The sequence below is a fragment of the Salarias fasciatus genome, chromosome 12 (genome assembly GCF_902148845.1).
Source record: "Salarias fasciatus chromosome 12, fSalaFa1.1, whole genome shotgun sequence".
NCBI lineage: Eukaryota > Metazoa > Chordata > Actinopteri > Blenniiformes > Blenniidae > Salarias > Salarias fasciatus.
The window spans coordinates 9,539,844-9,566,781 of NC_043756.1; the positions used below are offsets into that span (position 1 = coordinate 9,539,844).

The 26,938-nt window shown below is 43.5% G+C and overlaps 3 protein-coding genes across 22 annotated transcripts in view; 2 read left to right on the top strand and 1 right to left on the bottom strand.

Annotated features, from left to right (window-relative positions):
- Positions 1 to 6,999, top strand: part of trpm3 (transient receptor potential cation channel, subfamily M, member 3) — a 151,030-nt gene extending 144,031 nt beyond the window's left edge. For 10 of the 20 annotated variants that reach the window (XM_030105804.1, XM_030105809.1, XM_030105811.1 and 7 more), the window contains 4 exons: positions 1,966 to 2,113; positions 3,554 to 3,747; positions 3,923 to 4,055; positions 4,675 to 6,999. In XM_030105804.1, the coding sequence (XP_029961664.1) occupies positions 1,966 to 2,113; positions 3,554 to 3,747; positions 3,923 to 4,055; positions 4,675 to 6,301 (2,102 nt within the window). In that variant the 3' untranslated portion in view covers positions 6,302 to 6,999. Of the gene's footprint in view, positions 1 to 181; positions 311 to 1,965; positions 2,114 to 3,553; positions 3,748 to 3,922; positions 4,056 to 4,674 lie in introns of all 20 variants that reach the window. The other 10 variants (XM_030105805.1, XM_030105801.1, XM_030105799.1 and 7 more) reach the window with 2 other exon arrangements.
- A 6,579-nt stretch (positions 7,000 to 13,578) lies between these two features.
- Positions 13,579 to 18,816, top strand: klf9 (Kruppel like factor 9). Its single transcript, XM_030104663.1, has 2 exons — positions 13,579 to 14,500; positions 16,215 to 18,816. Exons 1-2 carry the CDS (start codon positions 14,098 to 14,100, stop codon positions 16,493 to 16,495), a joined length of 684 nt encoding a protein of 227 aa, XP_029960523.1. The 5' UTR covers positions 13,579 to 14,097; the 3' UTR covers positions 16,496 to 18,816.
- A 1,260-nt stretch (positions 18,817 to 20,076) lies between these two features.
- On the bottom strand, positions 20,077 to 25,743 carry fam219ab (family with sequence similarity 219 member Ab). Its single transcript, XM_030104664.1, has 6 exons — positions 25,480 to 25,743; positions 24,453 to 24,552; positions 22,807 to 22,912; positions 22,043 to 22,123; positions 21,894 to 21,948; positions 20,077 to 20,346 (listed from the first exon to the last, which is right to left on the bottom strand). Exons 1-6 carry the CDS (start codon positions 25,555 to 25,557, stop codon positions 20,188 to 20,190), a joined length of 579 nt encoding a protein of 192 aa, XP_029960524.1. The 5' UTR covers positions 25,558 to 25,743; the 3' UTR covers positions 20,077 to 20,187.
- Positions 25,744 to 26,938: the final 1,195 nt, after the last annotated feature.

Here is a 26,938-nt window from a genome sequence, read left to right on the forward strand (position 1 = left end):
CATGTTGACTTTGTGACTCAATAAATCAGTGAGCAGTGTCTGAGAGAAAATGCCCTGAGAGTGCAAGTGTTTCTGGTCTGTTGTCTTATCTGTATGGTAGTATATCTGATGGTGTGTACAGAATGTGAGGAGTGGCCCAAAGAGAAGAGATCTGAAATAATGTTTTCATTCTTTGTTTCAGATATGCATAGTAGGAAGTTACAGCACAGGCTGAATGAAAAACTCTGGCTGGTCGAAAATTACTTTCGAACTCACGGAACCTGGCGTAGTAATGGTCCATTCCACATTGCCCAGTGCAGTCCAAATCCCAGTAAATCTATAGATATATAGACCTCAATTTAACCACATCCACCTCTCCCACCTCTCCTTCATCATCCTCACATTACCACCATGTCATGCCCACTTCTTACCACTAGAGGCCACTTAAGACAAGAGTGTGCATGCGGCTCTGCTGTAAGGCTAAAGTTGCCCTCATGTTGGTTTTTGGAGAAGCTGCTGCATATCAGCAGGTTTTTCTGAATATAACAGAGTCAAGTTCAAGAAAGTATGGAGTTAATAAAAGTTTGATTTTTTTTTTTTTTTTTTTATGAGACTGTCAATACTTTGCAAATTTTTCACAGAGACTGCAGGATATAGCCTCACTTCGGCCTGTGGCTGCATCCTGTATGCAACTTTAGCCTGAATAATTTTGGCACTGGCTGGCAACATGGCACCGTTACATGGCAGTAGCACCCTTTTCAAATGTGTCAGTCCTTGTCTTTGCCCATCAACAGGAACTATCAAACTTTAAAAAAAAAAAAAAAAATGTTGATATTCCTTTGATGTTTATTACTCCAATTTTGTTTCCTGACCTGAAATCAGTTTCATTTGAAGAAGTGACCCTGCCATGCTAACATCTTTTGGCACATGAACCATGTCACCCTCCCTTTAAGCCGGCTCAGCTTCTCAATGGAGCAGTTTTACACATTGATGAAGTAATTCATCCAGTGTGGCCGACATTTAATATGACCAGGCATTGAATTATATACACACCAGCAGCACATGCGTACACATGGCCACACCAGAACATACATATTAGCCACCTTTCATCATCTGCAACCTGTTTTTTCATGTGGTTCAGTTGTCAGAGTTTTTAATCCAAATTTTTAAGGTAAAAAAAAAAAACAAACAAAACAAAACAAAAAAAAAATTATAGGAAAAATTACTTCAGTTCTCTGTCTTTGGGCTGCATTGTGTGAAACAATTGAACTTTAAGCAATGATGAGCATGAGTAGAATGAATCTCAAAGGCAAACAAACCAATAAACAAATGATGAATGTTCCCCAGATAAGCCGCAGCAACTGAACCATCATAGATGGAAAAAACATACTATGTATCCTGAATACATCTCAAATGATTCAGAGCAATCAACCATTGCTGAACGAAGCTATGGCTCACATATGTGGCAATATATTTTAAACACTGACTTCATGTTTAAATATATTGTAAACACAAACTGTGACAACACATGACGAATGTCTTTTTTTATTTTCTATGTATTTTGCTTTCAGATGCACATTTTTGAACATGAGCCACCACCATTATAGTATCCACTCTTCCCAGTCCCTTTTTTCAAGGAAAAGAAGCATAAAAAAATTAAATTATGCTTCTTGTTTGTTTGCAAGATACATAATTATGCATTTTGTTTGGTATTTTCAGGTCTGCTTGTCTCTTTGTTTCTGTGGTCTTGTACTCAGATTACAGTCTGTCTTTATATGTTTTATGTTTTATTTCAAATTGCTTTTTTTTTCATAGCTTTGTTTATTTTCTGTTTATGTTGTGTGTCTGCATGTTTTTTTTTTCTAATATGTTGTGCATTCAACAGTTTCTACTAAATTATCATCACTGAGGGATTGAAGTCTCTCTCTGGTGCTTTACTCTGTATTAACTTGTGTCTGTGTGTCTGTATTCTGTTGCGCTGTGCAGCCCCCTGTGGGCAGAACATCACGGAGGATGGGGTGGTGGTGACTCTGCCCCCCTGTAAGACCGGCGCTTGGATTGTCCCAGCGATCATGGCCTGTTATCTGCTGGTGGCCAACATACTGCTGGTCAACCTCCTCATTGCTGTGTTCAAGTATGTAAACTTTTTTTTTTTTTTTTTTTTTTTACAATCAAATATACCTATAGTGTGATTACACAGTTTCAGAAAGAGTAAAGGCAACACTGAGCGCAGAAATGATCAGCAGTGATGTTTGTAATGGTGAAAAGTGGCACAGACCTTACCTTATTGTGAGGTTAAAATAATCACAATGAAAGCCATATGATGAAGCCATATGATGGTAAACTCTGCAAAAATAGTGTTTTGACATTCAGCAGATTTTTTTTTTTTTTCCCAGAATTAGATTGAAGGAAAACACTGTTGTAGACAACTGTCTGAAACTTCAGGTGACTTTTACACTACTGGTCAAATCCTTTTTCCAGTTTTTCAATGACTATTATTCAGTTTAATGTCTCATTCCACTCTGAAATGAAAACATAAAAGAAATGAGGCCACCTCGCCCTCGGGCTCGGTCCCTAATAAACAATTTGAGGTACCAAGGAAATCATGGAATCAATTTTTAAACCAAAATGCATCGACAATTTTTGACTCATCAGAGTATCCTGTTTTGGTTTATATGAGAGCTGAACACACTTGTGACTTTCTTTGGAAATCAAACATTCCTCAGAAAGTTCTTCCCAACTCTGCTGCAGAAGTTTCCATAAATGTGCATGTGTACAGCCTCAGTCAATCACACTTCCTGCTAAATACATGACGGATGTTGTTCCACAATGTGGAACTGTACTGTCACCCACTAGACGGCTGTGTGATGAACCCAGGATTTCAAATTTTGATTCATCCATCCACCCATAATGCCTTCTTCTGCATTATTCTTCAGTTTTTCAGTAAACCTGCCTTTTTTTAAATCTAACTTTCGTGCCATTTCAAGCTGTCCATTGGCTTAAATAACTGTAAAATGGTGGTGTTCTAAAACTTTTGGCCAGTAGTGTATTTATATTCAACAGGAGCATTTGTAACTTGTACACAGACATACTCAGCTGTCTGTGGCCCCTTAACTAAGATAGTTTTGGCATGCCTGGCTGTTAGTCAGAGTTTTCTTTAGATTAGTGTGTGAGAGAGTGAAATAGAAATGTCATTACTTAAATCTGCTGTTCAGCCATCCTCCTTTAAGGCTGCTATTTCTCCTTCAGTGACATTATCATAGTCATAATGCTGAAAATGATTGCTCTTCTGTATAATCCATACAACAAAAGCTTAATCCCCTTGTTTTCCTTCATCAGTATAATTACCTAAAAGTGCACAATCGGGAAAAAAAATACTAAATTGAAGATTTAGTTGGATTGTATCAAACTTTCTGTGATATCTCCCCCGTTTCCCATAATGACTGGATGTGACTCAGCTCAGTTCATCATCGACTCTGTCTATAACTATCCAGTCGCTTCAAATGGGGCTCTGCTTGTGTTACATTTTATTTCTTGTAATCTGTACTCTGTGTCTGTCTGTGATTACCTGCAGCAACACCTTCTTCGAGGTGAAGTCCATCTCCAACCAGGTGTGGAAGTTCCAGCGTTACCAGCTCATTATGACCTTTCACGAGCGCCCGGTCCTTCCTCCTCCCCTCATCATCTTCAGTCACATCACCATGGTCCTCAAGCATCTGTGCTGTCGCTGGCGCAAGCACGATGACGACGAGAGGGACTATGGACTGAGTGAGTGGAGTTTTCACAGTTGGGCTTTGTTTCGCAGTGTGTTGTCATTTTCTGCTCTGACGAGATTCATTTTGTATATACTGTATTTTAGAAGAGTTTTCCTCTGTTGATATCACTCTCTAAGTCTGTTGTTTGAAGCACTAACGTTGAGGCTCTCAAACGCTTTGATCCGCAGAGCTTTTCATCACAGAGGATGAACTGAAGAAAGTCCATGATTTTGAGGAGCAGTGTATAGAAGAGTACTTCAGAGAGAAGGATGACAGATTCCACTCTTCCAATGATGAAAGAATCCGAGTCACTTCTGAAAGGTCAAACATGGTTTTTGTCTGCTTTTTGATCTGTAAAACAGATATAGGGAGTATTTCATCTCACTGTCCGTAATACTTTGAACTTTTCTTTATCTTTTGTGGCATTTTCATTGCATGATTAAATCCATCACTGTTTTCTTGCAGCATGTTGTCCTAAATTGAGCCATTTTCTTCTATGGAAGCAGATATATACTGATTTCAGCTTTTAACAACCATTCCTCCTTCTTTTATTCTACATTTTGTAATGATTATTCTTACAGTGATGTGCATTTGGCATCATAGGATGTTTTCTTTCATCAAAATGAAACAAAACATCAAACTGGGGATAACAGTCATCAAGTTGAAGAGTTATACATCGACTTGACGTGGTATTGATGAACTGATATGTATTATTTAAAACTACAGGCAGCATGAGTGACATAAACGTAGCAATACTGAAGTAAAAAAAGAGAAGTCCATCCTCATCCGACGTCTTTTAAAAACAAAAGTTGTCAATAATAAACTGATATGATTGAACATTTTTGTTTAGTTTATTTTCTTTTATGTTCAAAAGAGTCTGACTTTCCTGTTTTTGGAGTGAAGGTTCTCCATACCCTCTCCTTTCTCTCCTGTGTCTCAGGGTGGAGAACATGGCGATGCGTTTGGAGGAGGTCAATGAGCGAGAACACTTCATGAAGGCGTCTTTGCAGACTGTTGATATTCGTCTCGCACAAATGGAGGAGCTGATTGGGCGGATCGCGGTGGCCCTGGAGCGCGTGACCGGCGTGGAGCGCGGTGAGGTCAACAAAGTGCGTTCCCGGACTTCGTCTGACTGCACCGACTCTGCGTACATCCTCCGCCACGCTGAGTGCCCAGATGCAGCATACATCCTCCGCCAAAGCAGCTTTAACAGCACAGAGGGGAACGCTTACCGCCTCCAGGAGGCACTGGAGGGAACGGCGGAGGGCTCCATGTCTCCCCCGTCTCCCACGAGCATGGCTGCACGGACCAGGAGTCACTCGTTCTATGTAGGAGGAGGTCGCGGCGGCGAGCGGGGGAGTAGAGCCGAGCGGGCTGAAAGCTTCTTCAAGGAACGCTCCATCAGTCTCCACCGAGCCAACAGTTCTCAGTCTGTGTCCTCATCCGCCGCCCCCAAGGAGTCTAAGCCCCTCCCACTGGCCACGCTGTCGGTCTCCCAGCAGCACCGTCCGTCGTCGTGCATTGATATCTACGTCTCGACTTCTGAGGAGGTGGGACCCGCAGAGGTCTTTCTGGACCCTCTGCGGGTGATCCCACCGCTCCAGAGAGACTGCTCGCTCCAGTCGGATATCATGGAGACGGTGCTGCCCGGAGGCCGCGACTTCAGCAGCGCCGCCACCACCGGTCTGGGCGACAGACACTCGGAGGGCGGCGCGGGCAGCAGCGGGACGGCTGGAGCCATGTTTGACGACAGCGCGGCCGCCGATCTGTCCCTGTGCTCAGCACATCTCTTGCCAGACACCACCTTACCTCTCTGGGATATGGAACCATCCCCACCTCCCTCCGCAGGGCCGCTCGAACGCTCCAAGAGCAGCCGCTACCTCTCTACAGCGGGCACGTCTTTCCTGGATGAGCCTAATCTGGTCAAGTCCCACAGCCTCATGTTCACGCCCAGGGGCTGCTATGGGGGAATCGGGGCAGGGGTCCAGGTAAAGGCTGCAGAATACACCAGCATCACCGACTGCATCGATACGCGCTGTGTCTCCACCCCGTACACCCCTGTGGAACGCTCGCACTCGCCGGGGGCGTCCACCTCCTTCCCGTTCGATAAGCCGTCAGACATTGGCTCTTCTCACCCAGAACGAGAGGCAGAGCTTAGCCACACAGAGTCTGATCCAGAGGACCCTGAGGACCTGATTCCAGCCCCTGATACCCCTCGCTTAGGGGGCCTCGGCGGGCCCAGTGGGGCCCCTCTCTGCTCCCCCTTCTCCAGGCTGGAGCGGGCAAATAGCTGCTCTTCAGACGACTCCCATCCTTCCCTCACACTGGCCCCTCCGCACCGGAAGAGCCTGTCGGTGAGTGAGAGGATGGAGAGGGGACCGGGTCTGGGGGCAGATAGGGGGCCTGGGCCCGGGCCTGGGGGGCGGGGCCTGGTAGGAACCAGAAACCCCTTCCTCAGGAGCAAGTCTGGAGCCAGGCCTGACACAGCCAAGACTGACAGCCTGTCCATGAGGAAGCTGGCCACTCCGTCAGCCTTTCGCAGTTTCGACAGACAAAACTACACGTGACAAGGACACGCCGGTGCACTCGCACACTGCTAGGACGAGGGACGAAAACAGGAAGGGCCAAGGGTAAATGTGAAAGCAGGGTGAGGTTGCCCCTAGATACTGATTCTCACCAGATCTGCAGTTTTATTTTATTTGAATTAGTTGAAATAAGAAGCATTTAATGACGGGCAGTGTTGAAGGGCATCTTTACCCTGTCTCTTACATCAATGTGGAACAACACGGAAGGCCAAGGGGTCCTACTGTACACCAATCAAAACAAAGAGCTATGAATCTAGACTAGTTTTTACCTCTTGTAGCTAAGTAACTCTCAGTGGGGTGTTATGGCAATGGAAGGTGTATTTGTACTGTATGTCTTCCACCCACCACCTTTTACATCCAGTAGGCATCTGTCACTGTGTTTCATCACATATCAGTCATGCTAGTCAGACAAAGTGTACCGTTACTCCTAGCTGCATTCAATGGTAGACTATGTCCAGTCCGAGAGACGGAGGGAGAAGAGAGAGAGACGGCCACCTCATTTTGTCATTTTGTTTTAGCATTTGTCATTTCTACTTCTTCTTCAGAACATGTGCTTCAAAGGCATTTTTCCTCTCTTCATATAATCCCAAATTTTACTTGTCAGATCTCAGCACTACAGCGGACAGGAAGAAGCCCATTCTTCTGTCAGCTTAATGGAGGCAGCGGCGAGTGTTTGGGCTTCGAATGATATCTGTGACATGGCAACAACTTACCTCTAGATACACATATACACCTATCAAGTGAACATTGTTGATGTTTCATGGTTATTTCAACCTTTTTTTTTCATTTTTCTATTTGTAGCGTCAGAGAGGAAGTGTGTACCATGCTGATGTCTGTCGACTGAAAGTTACACTCACAGAAATCTATTTTGTGCATTCAGCTATCAGAAAGCGCTCAAAACTCATGTCAGCTCATGCGTTTTGGAGGCACGTGGCAAGAAAGCATGTGAGGACACTCACTGCTTTGAAGACCGGTGTCGATGGACGATGGAGAAGGAATTTTGTGGGGTAAATGTTAATATTTACATTCATATCCACACGCATTTGACGTCACGTCAGTGAAATCCCACCTGTCACCAGGAGGTAAACACCTGAGCCCAGAGAGCTTTAACAAGTGCAATTGTTGAGGATGGGGACACGAGGGTGCTGTGAACCTGCATCAGAGGCGAACCTGGGCAAACTTTTCTTTGCCTGCACCTGACACCAAAAATCTTTCCACTCTACTGATCGTAGCTCTCTTTTTAACCCGGCCCTCCTCCTGCAGTGTTTGGTGGCTGCATTATTTTCTTAAGGCTTTACATCTACATACAGCGAACGGATCCGTCCTTTATTGAAAACATGTCATTCATTTTTATCTTTTATTTTCTTTATTGTATTCAATGTAAACCGCTGTGACGAGAGACTTTATTTAAAGCATCATCCAAATGACTTAAGTTTAATCAAATCCATGTCACAGAGGTCCTGAAGAAAAGAGAAAATGTCATAATTTGAAAAAATAGCTTGAGAATGAGCTGTCAAATATATGCATTCAAGCTGAAGTTTAAGAAAGGCATGCATTTTAAGTGACACGGCGGAGGAAATATGTGGTTCTCATCATCAGAAGAAGCCAGATCAGTGTTGGAATATACTTTTCCTATATTTTTTTTTTTATTGTAATGGAAATAATCTGCATATGAAGATGTCTTTGATAGCTATGTATAGATAAGATAGCTAAAAAAAAATAATTGAACCTTGATTGATTTTTAATGTTTGTTTTATATTTTCTCACTTTTTAACGGTTCAGTTTAATCATGTTGCAATTATTTTGAGACTGATTCTATTTGACATTTTCTTGCTCATTAATGATAATTACAGTAAATGCCTGTTTGAATTTAAGAAAAATAATATTTATATCTTCTCAGTGATATTTTTGTCAAATTTAAGTATTTTCTAATCAAGCTTTTAAATTTAATAAAAAAAAAAGATGACCATCTACATGCACTAAATGATGATGTATTATATTATTTATTAACTATAGAATTGTCTGATATACTGTACATTGAAAACATATTTAAAGTATTTAAAGTAGTTTTTATTGTATGTTTTATCAAGCAGCTTAAGAGAATTTTCTAATGTTGACATGGCAATACAAATTTGCCAGTATACCAAACTTAGGGTGCCTTTTTGGCATGAATGAAGTATGTGGGGGCCTGAAGTGATACGAATACCGTGAATTTTCTCACCTTTGTCTTTCCTTCTCTATTCATAGAGGCCAGATATCAGTGGTCACTTAATCATAGATGTTTTATGTTTTCTTTGGACACACCTGATGTACAGAGTTGAGGAAAATGGGAAAATTAGCAGATTGTATCATTGCATTCATTTTTTCGAACCACGTCGAAGATTGCATTGAGAGTAAACAGCTTTGAAAGGGGAGGAAAAAAATCAGCACGAGACACAATAGTGAGGACCAGCCATTGTTTTTACTCTCTTGATGTAACTTATCTGATTTATCTGTGCCACAACCCAACATGACGAATCAAACAACCAGACTGTTAAATGCCCTCATTGTTCACTTTGTCTCAAAGAAAGAAAAGGTGTTTTACAGTTCCTGGAAAGTCCGTTAAACTTCATAATCACAACGTCAACACAAACCGCAGTGTCAATACATCTCCAGTATGTGGTTCATAGAGGGGGGAGAGATTGAGGAGTAGAGCGCCTCAGAGGCATGTACAAGTCAGTCAATAAAGATCAGATTTCTTCAACAAATATATAAGTTACTGTATGATTTGGAGATGAAAGGTTGACCCCAGGTCAGTGCTCAGGGACAATATAACCACAGTGATGCAAAGTACTAAGTATATCATAGAGTCACGGTGGAAAGAAAGACAGAGAGAAAGAGAGAGAGATAAAGAAAGTCAAGACTTGAGTGAGATTGTCTTAAGAAGTAGGTGTCCTATATAATCACTGTGCTTTTTCAGTCTAACCCAGAATCCTGGGTTCATAGTAAAACTATATATTTTATGTTTTATGTCCTCAAAAAAGGCAATATCATACGAATGAATGTCTTCATAACTGATCAATCATAGATTTCAACAACATGAATAGAAAGGAGGGATTTATTTTTTTGGTGTTTTAAACCAAATCATGCTTTGTCAAACCAAATGGACGTGAGCTGAGTGACGCTCCTGCTGCCCTGCTCAGCTGGGGCAGATGGGTTTAGCCGAGCAACGATGGTGCAGCTCACCTCGGTTTTGCATGGCGGAGTGAAAAAGCAGATGACTGTGTTGAACTTTAACTTTTGGCCCTCCTATTGGAACTATTCTGATAGGAAATGAAATTATTATTTTCTACCTTTGTTTATCCTTACAATAAGGAGTATAAGATCGCGTACATGTCCATGGCATGTATGTGCTGGTATACATGATTCTTCAATGGTTTTGTGGTATGTGGACATGACTGTTGTGGCGAGTGTTGATTGGAGATGTGCTTGTGTGTGTTTAAATTATCCTAACATGCAGATGACACCAATAGTAGGGAGGCATAACAACACAACCCAACAGAATCTCGTTGTACAGTATTTTTGAAATATTTTTCACACTATGTCTTATGGTTTTAAGGAATCATGATAATCAACAGTTTTGCTTCCCTTCTATGGAACCTGGGACTCATAAGCTGAAGAGAGTTTCACGCACATGTTTTTTCTGCAATAATTACTGATGTTGTTCAACTGCAGGGGACGCGTCCCTCTACTGATCACACTTTATTTAATGTCCTTTTAATGCATGCAGTTCTTCCACTCAGCGTGTACAGCGATGACCTGTAATGATGACTGAGAGAAAGACAGAGAGAGATTATAATATGAAATCAAAGTAGTGAGTATTTGGATGCAAATACAAATCTGTATTCTTCAATGTGAATAGGATCATGTCTGGCATGCATTGTTAAATAAACAGTTAAATAGATTGGTACGCTTGTCCTGTGCATCTTTACGTCTTGTGTGTGGCTGATTTGGTTTGTTAAAATAATGATTCAAAATGCAGGATTGAAAGATTTGAAATGTCGTGTGTTTTAAAGGATATCAACAATGCTCACTGTCTCACCTTTTGCTGAGCTATAATATCAAGAAGCTAATGAAAAGAAATCCAACATTAGTGTTAGCTCACTCCACTGAGCTTCAAAGGGAACCAACTCTGGCACAATGATAGCTGCAAGGACGGTTACATAATCCATCAATGATTTTAGGCAAACTTTGGCTGAAAATCTGTTCTACTACATGAGGTTCAGTGAGCGAGCTGTACAGTAGCAGAGAAGCAAACTGATTAGGAAGCTGTTAGCGGGTTGAATCCCAATGAATATATTATTAAAGCTTCGGATAATACTTTCAAGAAATAGTTACAGTGGTTTGCACATGAAGTTGAGTCACTGACATTCTAATGACACCATGAGTCAAATGATTTGTATGTCTGAAAAAGGACACTGCAACTGGATTAAACAAATACGCAAGTAACAACTTCACTGAAATCCTTAGAAGTCACCCCCACTGTGCCTCTCCTCCATGCAGTCTGGTTGACCACCTGTGCCGTCCAGTTTTATTTAGTGCTAAATTACCTAATAATCGTGAAGTTTGCAATATTGCATAAAAAAAGAAAAGAATGGAACTATACTTCAACCGAATAAACAGAAAGAATAGAACTAGACTACTGTCTTTGATTGGAAAAAAGCATGTAGTTTGACAGCTTGGGAATATGTTTTTGCTATCGGCTCGCTTTAGTCTGCCAGGTTTTTCTGTGATCGGTGGCAACCTCCACTCCCATGTGACATGTTTCTAGCTGACGGTGCTTTGTTGAGCTTGAAATACAAATGATATTGTCTCAGAACAATGATCATGACTGCCTGAATGCTCCGCTGCACCAGCTTCACATGACCAAGGCCACGGAGAGGGGGGTGCTGCAGCTTCCTCTTTGAGATAGCGGACCTGAGTCTATGCAACTTTGTAGGATTACTATTGCAAATACACATCAGCAGTTGGGTAAAACTAACCAGTTTCATGAAGATCACGTTCCCTATCAGAGGGTAAACAATCCAACATGTCTGCGTTCAGACACTGGAGGTTTTTCTGTGTGGAGTTTCAAAGTTGCATACTGTCTCTGTGTCTGCCCTGAGATGGACTGGCGAGCTGTCCAGTGTGTATCCTGCCCTCGGCCACAGCAAAGTGGGACTGGCTCTGCGCAGGACTGACTGGTATGGATGGGTGGACTACATTTGATTATTGAACAACATTAGCCCCCCCTCCCCATGTCACTACCCTGGTCATTTGCATGACTCCCATCTAATGGGTCCAGCTGTTAGCAATGTGTGCCTTTATGGTTTTGTGTGTTTTGCAATGATGGTTAAGTCATAAAATAATATTAAAGTTGTTATGGAAAGACATAAACCTGTTCTTCCTCCCCCTTCCCTTGTTGCTGGTGAGATGGTTGCTGCTGTGTGGGGGCGTCACTTTTCAAAGCTAAGAGAAACACGCATCCGCTCAGAGGGAGCGAGGTGTATAGAGAACCTCGTGAAAGTGGACATTTTGCTTCTATTCGGTGAATTCGAGGTGACTGACTGCCCAGCGGGAACCGCGACCCGGTGCTATGTCTGCTGCCTGTCAGTCTGCAGCAGAGGCCGCGCTGTTCGGGACTGGGACTACCAGTCTGTCTGCTGTGGGTGTGTATAGTGCAAGGGGGGTGCTCACACACACACACACACACACACACACACACACACACACACACACACACACACACACACGCACGCACACACACACACACAGATAGAGGGAGAGGAGAGCGGGCCAGCCGTAGTGCGTCAGCTCCGACGACGCACGTGGACGGGAACATTTTGTACCAAGGTTTCCGCACGTGCCTGTTTCGTCCTCCCCGCTGCGTCTCGCGCACGCGCCAACGCGCACCAAAACAACCTAATCTCGAGCACAGCCGCGCGGCGCGGTGTCGTGTCAGCGCAGCAGCGTGACCCAGATGTGTCGTGCACTCTTGAACTCTTGCACTTTAGTGGGAAGGGAAGCGGGGAGAGGCGGGCTGCCGGGGCCGGGGCCGGGGCCGGGGAAACGCCTCCTCTTCCCCAGAACTGTTTACAGCTCGGCTAAAGGGGGAGCGGAGGGGAGGATACGCGCCTTCTTTTTCTTTTTTTTCTTTTTTTCCTGGAAATATGGGAAATCTGCAGGGTCGAGGAAAGTGGGGGCGGTGTGGCCGTACAGTTCCAGCTCAAAGAAAGCAAGAAGTCCTGGAACAAAAAGCACTTTTCCTTCTGAACAACATGTTTTTCATGTCGTGTGAACTTTAAATTGAGGGATTAGATTAATCTGCTTGAAAGTAGTGACTCACTGAGCCTAAACTAACGGGGTTGTCCGGGATAGGCGTGGCACTTATTTTTATATTGCTTAAAGTTTGTGAAAATAGACAAGTTACAACTTTTACATTGATCTGCACTCATTTCTTTGGCTTCATAAAGCAGTGCTTTTTCATTCTGATAACAATCTAAAGCAACTATATATGTTGATATGACAGCTGTCTTTTTGGTATGCTCAGCAGAAAGAAAAACAACGCCAGCTATTTTATTTTCTTGGATGGGTCCTGATCAGTTCAAGTGAAGCTTTGAGGACACATGAGGCCTCTGCTAATTTAGGATCAACCATGGTTGTGAAACTGGGACACAAAGTGAGACCTGTCCACAGCTATAGCATAATGGTACACAGTTGCTGGATTGGTTTCCAAAGCATGTGTTAGTCTTCGTGACACATATTCTTGTGTCATCTTTAAAATGCTGAGCTGCCAGGGCTTATCAAAGCAAGTTGTAAATAAGTTGTTTTGCATTAGCAGTGATGGTGATTTGGAGCAAGCAAAATAAGGTCAGTAAAATCATATTTATGTTCTGTTCTGAACTTTTAATCCATTTCACTTTTTCTTTATTAACACAGTTACACAAAGTCATGCCAACAGCTGACCTTTTATGGAAGCAGTGTCAAACGACAATGATGCTTACTTACCATTTACATAAACTTAAAGAAAAGTGGTATTGTAGGATATCGTCTTTAAACTGTTCAAGCTGTTTGGAACATGTTTTATTCAGAATGTCTCCCCCCAATTTAAGTAAGTCTATTTTGAGAGACGGACAGTCTTTTTTTCCCCAGTCTTATTCGGTACCTGAAGGTAACACCAGTCTGATCCCGCCCCCTCCAGACCAATCCCGGGTTGTGATTGGTCCCGCCGCGGATCCATCACTCCACTGAAAAGGCAATTCCAAAAACCCGAGTCACGTTTTCTCTCAGCCAATCACGACGCGACTTTATTATGACACCGTGGGATTCCGCGAAATTGTTTCTTGGAGTTGGAAGAAGTGCCGCTCGCAGTAAAATAGGACAAGTTGACGCATGTGTGGGAGCGCACCGAAAGGCGGTTTAGACGCAGACACAATAGTCCGCTCGGCAAAACGCAGCGTTTTACTGAAGCTCTGCCGAGGATAAAGGACACAGGCGGAGACGCGGGGAAGAGGAACCGAGGACCGATTCAAACCGCTATCCGTCCTGAGGGGGAGTTTATTTATCCGCCCTGCAACCTCAACAAGAAGGCGCAGTCTTTGCGGAATAGTCACATTGAAGACGACACGTGTGGATGATTAACCACATGTTTCCTGGGAGGACCGCGCTCTGATTACTTTACTGTATCCGTGCGGTCGGATTGTTTTCACCGGACACGTCGATCCTTTTTCTCCACCTCCGGACCCGCTTGCAGGTTCGTCATGTCGGAGGCGGATGTCTCTGCGGACTGCGTCCCCAGCCGACCGCCGGGCCGGACGGAGGACGCGCTGAAAGAGAACCCGGAGAACCGGACTTTGCTCATGGTGGCGATGATTCTGCTGGACTTGAACAAATGCAGTCCCGGTGCCATCAGCGCCGGAGGCGGCAGATCCTTGGGGGTCAGCGAGGCCGCCACGCAGGAGAAGGTGGAGCGGGGGGGTTGCCGGTTGAACGCCGGGGACAGCCGTGGCGCGCTGGTCCCCAAGCAGCCGCGGAGCAGGAAGGCGGCGGGGGGCCCAGCGAGACAGGAGTCCCCCGAGAAGCGGCACTCCTGCCCCTTCACCGGCTGCGGGAAGATGTACGGCAAGTCGTCCCACCTCAAGGCCCATCTGAGGGTCCACACCGGTGAGTGGCCTCTGGGCGGGGGTGGAGGGGGGTGGAGGTGGGGGTCACGCCTACGAAAGTCACGGATTCGGTTCTGTGTATGGCGGTGAAATTGCTCTGCGCCACTTCTGCCAATGAGAAAAAAAAAAGGAAAAAAAACCCACTGCTGGCCCTCCCCATCCCATTATATTGATTGATATTAATTAACAAACTGACGTTCCACACAATAAATCAGATCTATAGATCACGGTGTGACTTGTGGAGGGGCCACATGTTCCTGCCAATGAGTAACAGATTATCGGAAAGGTGGTCCCATGAATCGGCCCTGCGGGGGTGTGACTCCCCGGGCCATATTGGGCCGGAGGCAGGTCGACTGAGCCCGGAGAGGCGGGTTTGACGTGTTGAGCACCACGTGCCGCCGCCCTTATTAGTGATGCACGAGACTGCTGAGGAGGCGCAGTTAATCGTGACACACGATCCCCTCGGAGAATCGCTGTTTTGTCTTTCTGAGCGCGCGCAGATAAAAGCCGCTCCGTGCGTCCCGCCCTGGCTGTGAATGGCGGAGTTACCGGGCTCCGGATTGTCTCACAGGTCACTGCGACACTGTTGTCCTCACACGTTCTTGTCCGGCGATAACACCCCCCCCCCCTCCTCCTGCACCACTACTTCCTCGTACGTCATCCGCCCCGCCCCCTCACGTCGGGTTGTAAACAAGAGCGGACATGTGGTTCAGTGGAGCACGTGGAGGCGGAGTTTCGATGTAACCTTGCTTGTTTTGTTTTGTTATTTTTTTTCCAACCTGTGGTTTTCACAGAGATCTTATCTTGACTCACCGTTTCTAAATCAATATGTTCTTATAAGGTTCTTAGACAATCCTCTTTATGTAACTCCTTCCGTGACTCCCTTCATGAACTCAATCTTCAGTTTATAATTCATAGTTTTTTCTTCTTGGCTTAATCTAATAATGTATCTCTGTGGTACATATTGTTATTTATTGGACAACCATTGGCTTTTCATCTTTTCTGTCTCTGGACTCATTTGTATCTTTTAAACAGCCTTATCTCTCTACATTCCTAAGTCCACTTGCCTTCCAGTTGTAGAATGCCTCTGTGATTTATAATCTGTTACAGTTTTTTTTTTTTCTTTTTTCTTTTGCTATCTGGGAACGCTGTGTTCCCAGAAGTCCACATACCATCAGACCTTTAGAATCTCTGTGTATACATTTCTTTCTGAAAGACTTTTTTGCAAGATGAATGTACAGTAATGTGTTCATACAACAATATAAACATAAATATACATGCATACTGAATGCATTCTAAAAGCAACAACCGAAAAAAAAAAAAAAACCTGCATAAAATATTTTAATAGAGCAGAAAGGAAATTCAAAGAGTGATAAATAACACAAAAATGTAAACACTGTCTCAAAGGAGGTGAAGTTTCTGTGAGATAAAGTGAGATAAGTTCTTCTAGTTCTTTATCAGCAGCACAGCTGTGAGATTTCTTCCACACAAATATTCCTTTTTTTTTAGTCAGAGAGTTATCTCAACACATGTAATTGTCGGAGAATAATGGAAAAGAACCCTAATTATGCACGCCACAAGTGCAACAGTTGTATTTATACAGAAAAAAACACCCACGATCATAAGATGGGTGGATTTGATCTTCATCACACTGGAGACTGAAGTGGTGTAATATTGAATACTGACTGTTACACAACATGCCTGTGTTTCCTCAGGTGAGCGCCCTTTTGAGTGTACCTGGCCAGAGTGTGGCAAGAAGTTCTCCAGGTCCGACGAGCTGACGCGCCACTACCGCACACACACGGGGGAGAAGCGCTTCAACTGTCCCATGTGTGACAAGTGCTTCATGAGGAGCGACCACCTGACCAAACACGCCCGGAGACACGCGGGCTTCCATCCCAGCATGCTTCAGGGCTCCAGCGTGGCCAAGAGACGCCGCTGCTCCGTCTCCGTGTCCTCCTCCGATTCGGGAGACCAAAGCCCCCTCGGGGTGTGAGACCCGCCCACACACTGTACAGATTCAGCGTAAAGCCACTCTCAGAAGCAGACGTAGAGGCAGCCACAGTCACAGACACACCTGGATGTTTCTCTGACACCAATCCCATCAAGCCAGACAGCTCAACCAGCCAGACCACAATTCACAGAGTTTTTTCTACTGCACACCACCCATCGTGTAACAGCAAGTAGAGACATCCTCAGCCTGACTGTAATTAAGCTAGAACTTCCTGTCCTATGACCTGAGGTGACTGGTATTTATTGAGGGGTTTTCAGGGTCTGCCACAGGAAGAAGTTAGAATTATTTTTCTATTTAATGTTCAGAACTTTTCTCCTCAGAGAATCTGCAATCCAAGTGGTACAGTTAGGGTTTTCCAGAACACACTACACGTTCTCAATGCAAACGGCGAGAAAAACAAATCGAAGTCCTCTGACTGATATAGCGCTAGCTTGTTAGGCTTTAGAAGTAGAATATTACTGCTGCACTCGGCTAAAATCCATCCATACAGTTGCTTCTCAGTGCAGGAAAAGGAGATTGTACAGTATTATATCACCATGTAAATAGATGAAGCAGACTACCTTTTGAATGGAGGCTATGCTCGGTGTAGTGTAGTTAGTAGAGTTTAAAGATTAGTTATTATATCTTATAGAAATACAGAGCTTGGTTATTTAATTTTATATATTTGGCGATAGACGAGGTATAATCAGATGTATCATTAGCTTGTAAGCAGTGTGTTGTTGTGTTGAGACATACATGTCGTAACATCAGGTTATATTTGGAAAGAAATGCACCAAAATATGTTTTACAGTGCTTTAGAGACCATAATGCATGAGCACGTCTCATGGGGAATTACATTTCAACATTTTGTATTTTTTTTTTTTTTTTTCAGGCTTGAAGCTTGTCGGTAGGGCAAGTGAAACATAACAGGGTAAAAAGCCTTTTAGTAAAGTGGAAACTTTACTTTTTCTCTTGCAGTTAAGGCACTACAGTCTTACGACCATGATATTCTATGTTTAGTAAAAGTCTGTGCCTTTTCTGGTGCGTCTGCAGCACAGGGGAGTTTCTACATTTGAAGCCACTCATGGGGTTATTAAGTCTTGAACTGGGTTCAATTCCCAGTTTGCGACAGGAAGGGAATCAGGCGTAAAAACAAAAAAAAAAAAACAAGCCACGTGCAGGTTGCAATAACTTGCTGTGGCGACCCTTGCAGAAAGGGAGCGGCAGAATGAACGCTTACTGTAAGCCGAGGGAAAAACACTACCTAATTGAGCCTTGTCGACACTTTTTGTTGCTCTTCATTGATACTTTACAGACTATTGACTGTCTGATGCCAACAGTGCCAGCTGCTGTACACTGAAACCTGCTTGTTGTTTGTTTCTGGACTGCATTCTTTTTCAGGGAGTAATGATACCAGTCATTACTGCGCTCTCTGCTGGCGACATGGAAGCACAACATTTCTCACAACAGAAACCTTTCGTTTTTCATTTGTGTTGCATTTTGAGGAGTGTTTTTTTTTTTTTGTATTTGTTTGTTTTGTGAATCAATTAATTCCATGATGTAGCATGTTTATATATATTTCTTTGGTACCATGTTTGCTTTGTTGGTTTGGTAATCTTTTTATAATCGCACTAAAGGGTCATGTTAATTAAAGAGCCAGATACATTATTGATGTTGACGCTCCATTTTATACTTATCAGATATTGCATTAAGAGGCCCAACAGGTTAAAGGGCAGAGTTGATAACCGTGTAGGAGAAAAATTACATTTGCTGAGTGAAAACCCCTGTTTTCTTTTTCTTTTGGCATTACGATGACTGTGATTAGATGCTGGTGCCTTTCGGGTTGAAGCTCTTTCTTCTGACGCTACTGTACTGTAATCAGGGACTGTCAATGCAAAACCCCATGTTATTGCATTACACACAGCTGTGTAATAATTACTGTTCAACAGTTTTACCATTAAAATTTATCAGTTTTTTTTCCTTTCTAAATGGTTTGCTTGTTTGTTCTTCCGCACAACAGTTAAATAGAACATTACAGGTGCACCTTAATAAATAGGTAGATAAAAATATGAAAAGCCTTTCATTAGCGTAAAACTACAAGCATGTAAAAGTGTAGATTTAATTTGTTTAATCTGGATTCAATTCTGTGACAAAGTAACTTTTCATTGTGTTCTTTTTTTTACATATGTGAACAAAGAAGTGAAACAATGTTTCATTTGCTCGGTGTTTATTATCTTCATACACTGCACATAACAATAACATTGTTAAATACTGTAATGTAAGTGTTTACAATACAAGAGAAATCATTTAAAAAAAAGGAAAATCAAAGAAAAACAACTCATCTGGTTTCAATATTAAAAAAAAAAACAAAAAAACAACTGCATCATAATCATGTTCTCCAAACAAAAAGGCAAAAAAATACTCATCTTTTAACTTCTCTGTACTTAAGGCATACTCTAATTGCAAATAAAGTTGATTCAGAGCGGGGGTAAATGATGATTTTAGTGCTCCCACTCAACGACCCTTGATGTTGCAATTACAGAAAGATTTCCATCCTATTAGTCACATGGGAAGTGGAGCTCATCTCACTCAGTACTTTGTCACTGACGGCCTGCATTCATGCAATGAGAGAGAAGAAAAAAGGAAGCTCAGACAGAGGTTGGCACAGAGCTGGACGTCCTCAAACTGTGAGAAAACGGAAATGTGATGACAGCAATACGACTCAGTGTGGCGAAGAATCCGTCTAAAGTTCCTCTTTCGGTTCCTTTGGCCTCAACAACACGTGGATCATGTGAGCATCGCGCTGGACGAGGTGTGCAGGGATACGCAGTCTTCCCTTTTGACACAGTTAATTTGGACTAAGCCACTGCACTGAAAGGGTGCACAGATGTGGATTTTAAGAACTCAAAAAATGTGCAAAACAATGGAGAACGTGCAACTCGTGTGTGCGTGTCTGTATTAGATTTGATTCGATTGATAAATCTGGTGCAGTTTGTTCCAAGCCCGTTCTTACTCATACATTCATCTTCAAACTGGGATGCAACGTCTTCAGACTGCTGCGTGAAGAAAGAGGAAGTGGTGTGAGTGACTGCAACGACTTGGTCTGTGCTACATAACAATCCTGTACAGTACAAATGAATCCGGTGCCAGTTTTCCTTCATTACGGGAACCAAGCCCAATGTCAACACTTCTCGAAAACCAGAACAATCACACCGATTTTCCCAGGGTGAAAAAAAAAAGAGCTGAAAATAAACAGAAAAAAAAAAAAAAAAAGAATAGAAAACCCAGAATTCAGGTAAGCAGAACAGCTGACTCAGCAGTTATGGTAATGTTTCCTATTCTTAATCACTTCACGGCATCAATCGCCCTTTCGCCTGAAGTCCCCTGATCGCAGTATGTTATGTCACATCATGCGTACTTGGAGAATGACTCTCAAACACGAGTGAGCGTCCTACCATAGGAGGAAACCACCGCTCTCCTTACAGTTTAAATACGTATTCGTTATTCTCACAACATTCTCGAACATCTGTTCATTTGATATTTCCCTATATGATCATAGCACTTAACTGTCTTTAGGATATTTGATCAATGCCTGACTGCCGCCACCCCGGCGGCGAAGTAAACTCACAGCAGATGGAGACGAGAGAGAGGGTCATGTTGTGTGGAGAGGGGCAAGAAGGTCAGAGGGGGCGGGGTTACTGTATTTGACAGGTGGTGGAGGAGGTTGCCTGGCAGCACATGCAGGTGGGGTTTACAGATTTGGGCGGGATCAGATCCAGGTCCTCGTCATCCGGGATCTCATCGAGGCGGTAACCATCTTTCAGCAGCTGGATGTTCAGATCCTGATTGATTTGCTGGAAATGAAAGGATCGGTAGAAGAAGTTAATTAAAGCAGTGGTTCCCAAACTACTGTGTGAAGACAGTCAAAGAGAGCACCCAGTGAAAAGCCACACACACTCACGGAGACCCCAAAAAACCCAATCCAGAATAAAGCTGGCGGTCATGAAGGGACGGATTTGGTGAACCACAAAATCCAGCCAGGTTGTGAGCTGAACTGATAATAAAGGGTCCAAAGTGCGCCAAGAAAATATCCCCCACATCATTACGCTGCCAGCAGCAGCCGGGATCATTGATACGGCAGGATGGATACGTGTTTGAGGACTGTTTACACCAATTTCTCACCCTACAATCCCCAGACCTCACCAGACCAGGCAATGTTTTCACAATCTTCTATTTTTCAATTTCTGTGAGTCTGTGTGAACTGAAGCCTCGGTTCCCAATATGGTCTGCTACCTGTTGTAGATGGTTTTCTTTTCTTTCCTTGGCTGTAACAAGCGGCTATCTTTTTTTTTCTTACTGATGCCTTTATATCATCTCGAACCATTCTGACCATCTGCTCTGACCTGGCTTCAACTCTGAAGTTTTTCTCTGTAAACGCTGAAGAATCTATCCTTTCCCAGATTTTCATGCTCCGTTTGCAGCTCGTCCAGACCATGTCTACATCCTTGGAGTCACTGCCATGTGACTGAACGATTAGCTTTTGAGTTTAGGAAGGCTCGCTACATGTTGAAGAGGAGGTCTGCAGGCTGAGCCACATGGCTTCTCTCTCTAGTCTGTAATGAAGCCCTTCCTCTGGGTTACTTAGAAAACAAACATGAGGACTGTTCTGTGCGTGTGACTTGGACCGGTTTAAAGTTACGGTGGTAACCATGGCGAAGTGCGATCCAGCACGCTCACAGATGGCTGTGAGCATCTCTTGGAGCTTTGTTAAGAAGTAACAACTACTATCCTGGTGTAATTTTTGTTTCCATCAAATACAATGTTTTGCTGGAGTGTGAAGTAAAAGAAAAGTCTTTTTTAACACAAAAACCTGCCACTCTGTGAAAACGTTCTATTCTTAGTCCAAACAAAGCCTGAAAGGAGGTACACTATTTAGCTTTGGCTTATTATTTTTGGCAACATGGCGTCATCAAGATCTGAGCACTTGTGAAGCAATATAAACTACAATATATCCACAAGGCCAGACTGAATCCTGACACAAAGTGTGGGAATCAGGATTCCTCTGGGGAAAATATGCAATGATGTCTCTGTGATTTGCACTTTTATTGGCAGCAGAGGAGAAAACAAGATTTGCCGGAGCAGACAGCCCGAGATTATATTTCATTTGTGTCTCGTACGCATTTGTCTGCAGGTGTATCTGCTGTGCAATCATGCACTTGCAGGAAGAGCGCGCGCCCACAGAATTAACATGGACGAGAGAGATGGAAATATTTGCGTCTGGCTCCGAGACTGCATTACAAGGGCTCGTCTCTCGGGCTCTTTGGCAATTGCAACCAAAAAGGGAGACAAGAATGTGAAGGAGTGAATTAGATTAGTAAAGAGAAGGAAGCACACAGCTCACCTCTGCAGATGAGTATCCTGATGATGAGTATCTAGACATGTCAAAATCATCATCACTGAAACAAACAAGCACACATATTGACATATTATTATTGGTTGAGGCAAGAAAAAGTCTGTTTAAGTTTTGTTTGTGTGTGTGTTAATATTCACCTGTCTGTATCTAGAGCCACCAAGGGCTTCTCATCAGGGCTCTGGTCTAAAGAGGAATAGCCTTTATTGGGCACTACCAGCCTGAACGGAGGAAAGAGGAGAGAGAAAACACAAGCAGTACAGTCAGGTCCTGAACGAAGGCATAACAGTGAGAGAAAGAGGCGAGGCAATCTAAAAAAAAAAAAAAAAAAGGCCTATTGAAGACCAGTGGTCACATTCTGAAGTCAGTTCTCAGTGGAACAGACCAGAGGACTGAGGTGATGTGATGATGGTGAAGTAAAAAAGAAGAAGAACAACAACAGTTGTGAGATATGTTGAAATGAAAAAGGGGCCTGAAGGCAGCATCAGACACGAGCTCCGGTAAGAAGAGAAGTATAAAAGAGGCCTAATTTAAAAGCTTTTACATCTAACAAACCAAAAATCAATAAAGCTATTTTTGGGTGGACTGCAACAGTGGAGCCAGTAATCAACGTCAGCCGAGTGAGTGTTATGTGACCAAATGATGAACTCACCAAAAGGCAGATTTCTGTTTCAAATATAAATCCCTCGACTTAATAACAAAGTGAACATATAATCATGAATATTGAAACACTTTGAGGCCTCATGAGACTCACTGTCTAAAATGAAAAAATAGGGAAAACTTTGTTGGAACTTAAAACTAAAAAAAAAACAAAAAAAAACTGCAAGTCCCCTCGAACACACACATAAAAAAAAGCCTTTTCATTCCTCCCACTGACACACAGATCAGCGGGTTCATTCCTTACCGCGTCCGGGCCATGACATTGTTCTTCTTTGGCTGCTGGTTGACTGGACTGCCTACAGTGTTGTTGTTCTTCAGCGAGCCCTTCCTAGCCAGGTCTCTCTGTTTCTCTGTAGAAAAGATAATAACAAGGATTTAGTTTTAAATGACACACAAAAAAAAGTGGTAGAAGAAGGGTTAGCTCAAGTCATCACTCTTCAACGAAGACACATAAGACTTAAATTATATGTTGTTAACCCTGATTCTAAGATTCCAGACATCTGCTCGACAGTTTGACAAATCTACTGTCAGAAAATGTACCCAGATTTGACACCAACAAACTGGTATATTTCGAAGACACTCATCAGAAAGTGTCATGATTAGGTGGAGGAGTGTGATTTAATTCTACACTGAGTCAGATTTAACTTTGTGAGGGCCATGATTGTCTTTTCTTTCTCAACACAAATCACAAAGTGTAAAATGTGGCATCAGAACTGTTTCATTTTTTTCTTTACTGGTAAGATGACAAGAAATCATTTATGACCGCTGAGGAAGTGAGGGGACTGTTCAATTGTTGTTTTAAACCACAATAACAAAGAAAATTAATGCATCCAGGAACTCAGCGTCTAACATAAAACACTTGGACCTTCCTATTCCTCTGTTTGAGTTTCATTCGGTTGACAAATGACCAAACTCGAGCTGTTTGTCAAGTCTGAGCCAGCAGCGAAATAAACCACATTAGCAACACAGGAAAATGAGGTATCTCATTTAATACTGTGCCATCAGTTCACAGCACGACAGTTCTTGGTCTGTGAAAGCGTCTTCAACAGACATCAAATGCAGATTGGTTTCTCCATCTCAAGGTCAGAGACGCAATTCAGCCAACTAGCATTATCAAAAAAACATCCTCAAATTGCATTTTATTTAAAAGACATACCATGGAAGTACTTTAGGTTGTAAAACAACGCACAACCAGCAAAGGGGCCAATTTAATGATAAGTGGAAGCATAACAGTGGACTGATGCTCCAAACCACAACTGAGCCAGCATGAAGTGAATCTCCGCATTGAATGTGTAGATGGTTGAGTTCAATTTCAATCCAAAAGTTTTATTTAGTTTCAAATGCTTTTGGTTCTAGAACATAAGTTTGACAATTGGCAAAAGAAAAGGAAGTGCTGCTGTGTGCTCCTGGACTCTGTCCAAGGTGCTGAAATGAACCTTGAAGGACTGTAGCTGCTCAAAAACAAAAGAAACTTCATTTCTCAGTCATTAAACAAGGTCAGGTTGGAGATATAGTTTTCCTTCTATAACATATTGTGTTCTGGTAACTGATAGGCTGGACGTCGTGACAAAAAGTAGGCAAGACGATCTGTGGAATAGGTCTGAATGGCGAACAGAAAAATCTGACACTGCAAGCATTAAGAAATCATATATAGTGTTTCAGGTAGCAGCAGAACAACACTGATTAAACTATCTAAACACTGTTTGGGTACTTTTTGATCATGTTCACAGTCTAATGCTGCAGTACAGAAAGCAGGCTGTGAACAGATTCCACTTCTGTCTTACCCAGAGATCATTCCACAGCTCTCTTGCAGGATTTTGGATTCACAGTCAACATGCTGATTCACACAGATATACACTCACGCCTGCAAGCGTTGTAGCTCTTACGCACCTATTTTCATCTGCAGGGGTGAGGGCTTGTAGTTGATAGTGACAGGCTCCCCCTCTCTGGTGTCGGAGTCTGCCTCTGAAGCCGTGGACGAGGCCGGGTCCTGGAGAGACAGAAGGAAAGACGGAAAGATGAGAATAAATGCTGCATTACTGTCATCCATGAATAATTAATGCACCCACCCCCCAATTTGCAATGAACAATAGACCACCACCATACCAAAGTATAATGAATAGTTAGTCGATACTGAACTTAGCTGATCCTTCATGTTCCCACGTGGTTTTGGGGATCACCTAGATGTCTCAGTGTGGGGGGAGAACTACCACAGTAGGCATATTTATTGATTACAGAGCAACATGAGGAGGACGGGGGGCTTGGTGGGCCACATGATGGATGGATGGAGGTGGAGGGAAACGGCAGATCAGGCTGCTCTGGGTCTGCTCCGGCCCCGGGCAGCAGAGGCCGCCCTGCAGGCTGCAGTAACCGGGGGCCGCGCAGCAAGGCCACGGAGCGCACCGGCTCCCGTCAGCACGCCGAGTTTCAGCAACCGCTTATTAACACGCCTCCATGGCTCCTCGCTGATTCTGTTCGAGAGGCGCAAGCGCGGCCGAGGCCCGAGCAACTTGGTGCATGGATGCTGAGGATGTGGCAGCCGTGTCTGGGATGGGACGCCTGTTTTCAGCAGACATGACGGATGATGCGCAGCGGACCGGCTGCTGCACGCGCAACACGGACGAACACGGACAAACACGCCCGTGTGCGAGCGGATCCATCATCCCGGTGGAGGTTTAACCCGCTGATCCGTTTCGAGGAAAACTTGCTGAAAAGGCTGTTATCGGGCGCGTGAGTCAATATTACACATGGCAGGTGACGGATGTGTCCGGATCTCAGGGCAGCGCGTGATGAGAGGCAGGCCCGACACCGAAAGCCCCCCCACACACACTCATCATGATGCCGCTTTAAACAAGTGAACACAAACAAAACCCCACATCGTGTGTAACTAATAAACAACCCCGCAAATCTGACTTACCAGCGGCTGCATCTCCGCCTGCATCTCCGCCTCCTGCACGGCGCTGGGCACCTGGAATCTGTCTATCTCCTCCATCATGGTGGCGGCGCGCCTGGATCCTCCGTCTCGTGCGGGCCGAACCGGGTCGCGGCTGCTTTCCACGGGGCTGGGTCCGCTCTCCGCTCGGCTGCGATCTCTGAAGCTCCCCGCTGACGAGCTACATCCCAGCCAGCAGTATGTCGGCGGTGGTGTGACTGGATGGGTGACGATGACTCCACCGCCCACTTCCGGGTGGGAGATCCCCAACCTACGGTCCGCGGACCCAACGGAGGTCTACTGAAGAGGAGGAATGTGAGCTTACATAGATAGATGATTAGTGTTGGGCGTTACTACTTATTTCTTCATAGAAGTAACTAAGTTTTAATATTTTAAAAGAAACTAATAACTAGGAAAATTAAGAACTACATTAAAAAATGTGTTTAAATATGTCAAAGGATTGCGATCCCCTCTTAATGGAACTTTAAGATGCACGTTCAATTACAAAATTGAATGTATGATTAATGAAATAAATGGACACTTGATAGAATAAATTCCAAACAGGGAATGCTACATTCAATTATTCAAAGGTTGCTGTGATAATATGAGACAACACACCAATCAAATTTCACTTGTAATTGTAGATAGCATTTCTATATTTGCAAAAGAATAATAAAACAACAGATGCATGCCAATAGATGTCGCTACATCCATTTAAAGGCTGCTTTTGAATGATCAGGGCTCTCAATGACTGTATCTCTGTCACATCACGTGATGTACTTTGCACCAATACGCTTCCTTCTTTCTTTCTATATGATGACATCATTTAGAACTTTTCTGACTGAGGAGTTGGCAACAACGTGTTGGGTTTTAAAGATACAATAACTAAGAAATTCAGAGAAAAAAAAAAATTGAAATCATTCCCATTTTTCACATGTCATTGAAGAAACATTCCCTTTAAACAATCTGTGGTCTCCATCAACTTCTGTCTTTGTCAAGTTTTCTTTCTTTCAAGATGCGTTGTTCCAGAACGGAACAGACGGAACAACAAGGTTGCCAAACAAGCGGCACAACATTTCGTGTTTTATGACCATGCTGACGGTGACCACCATAGACATCACACCTCGCTGAGGGTGGAAAGGCGTGCCTGACACACCACCATCTTACCAAGGTGGACTGGAGTCTAGCAGTGCATGTGCATCTACAGAGGCAAGAGGCTTATTCACTGAATTTTCCACACATTTCCAAACGGTTTGATTTGTTAAAAATGTCACACGTGTGGCTTTGACACAGGATGCTTGGAAGTTTTAAAAGCAAACTACAATACAGCATAACTGGAAAAGATGCTGGATTTTTTTGTCCCTCTTGTGGATGTTCTAATTAAACCAGATGCTTTTCACTGGCAAAGTGTATATAAAGAATAACATGGAGAGAGCTGGTTGTT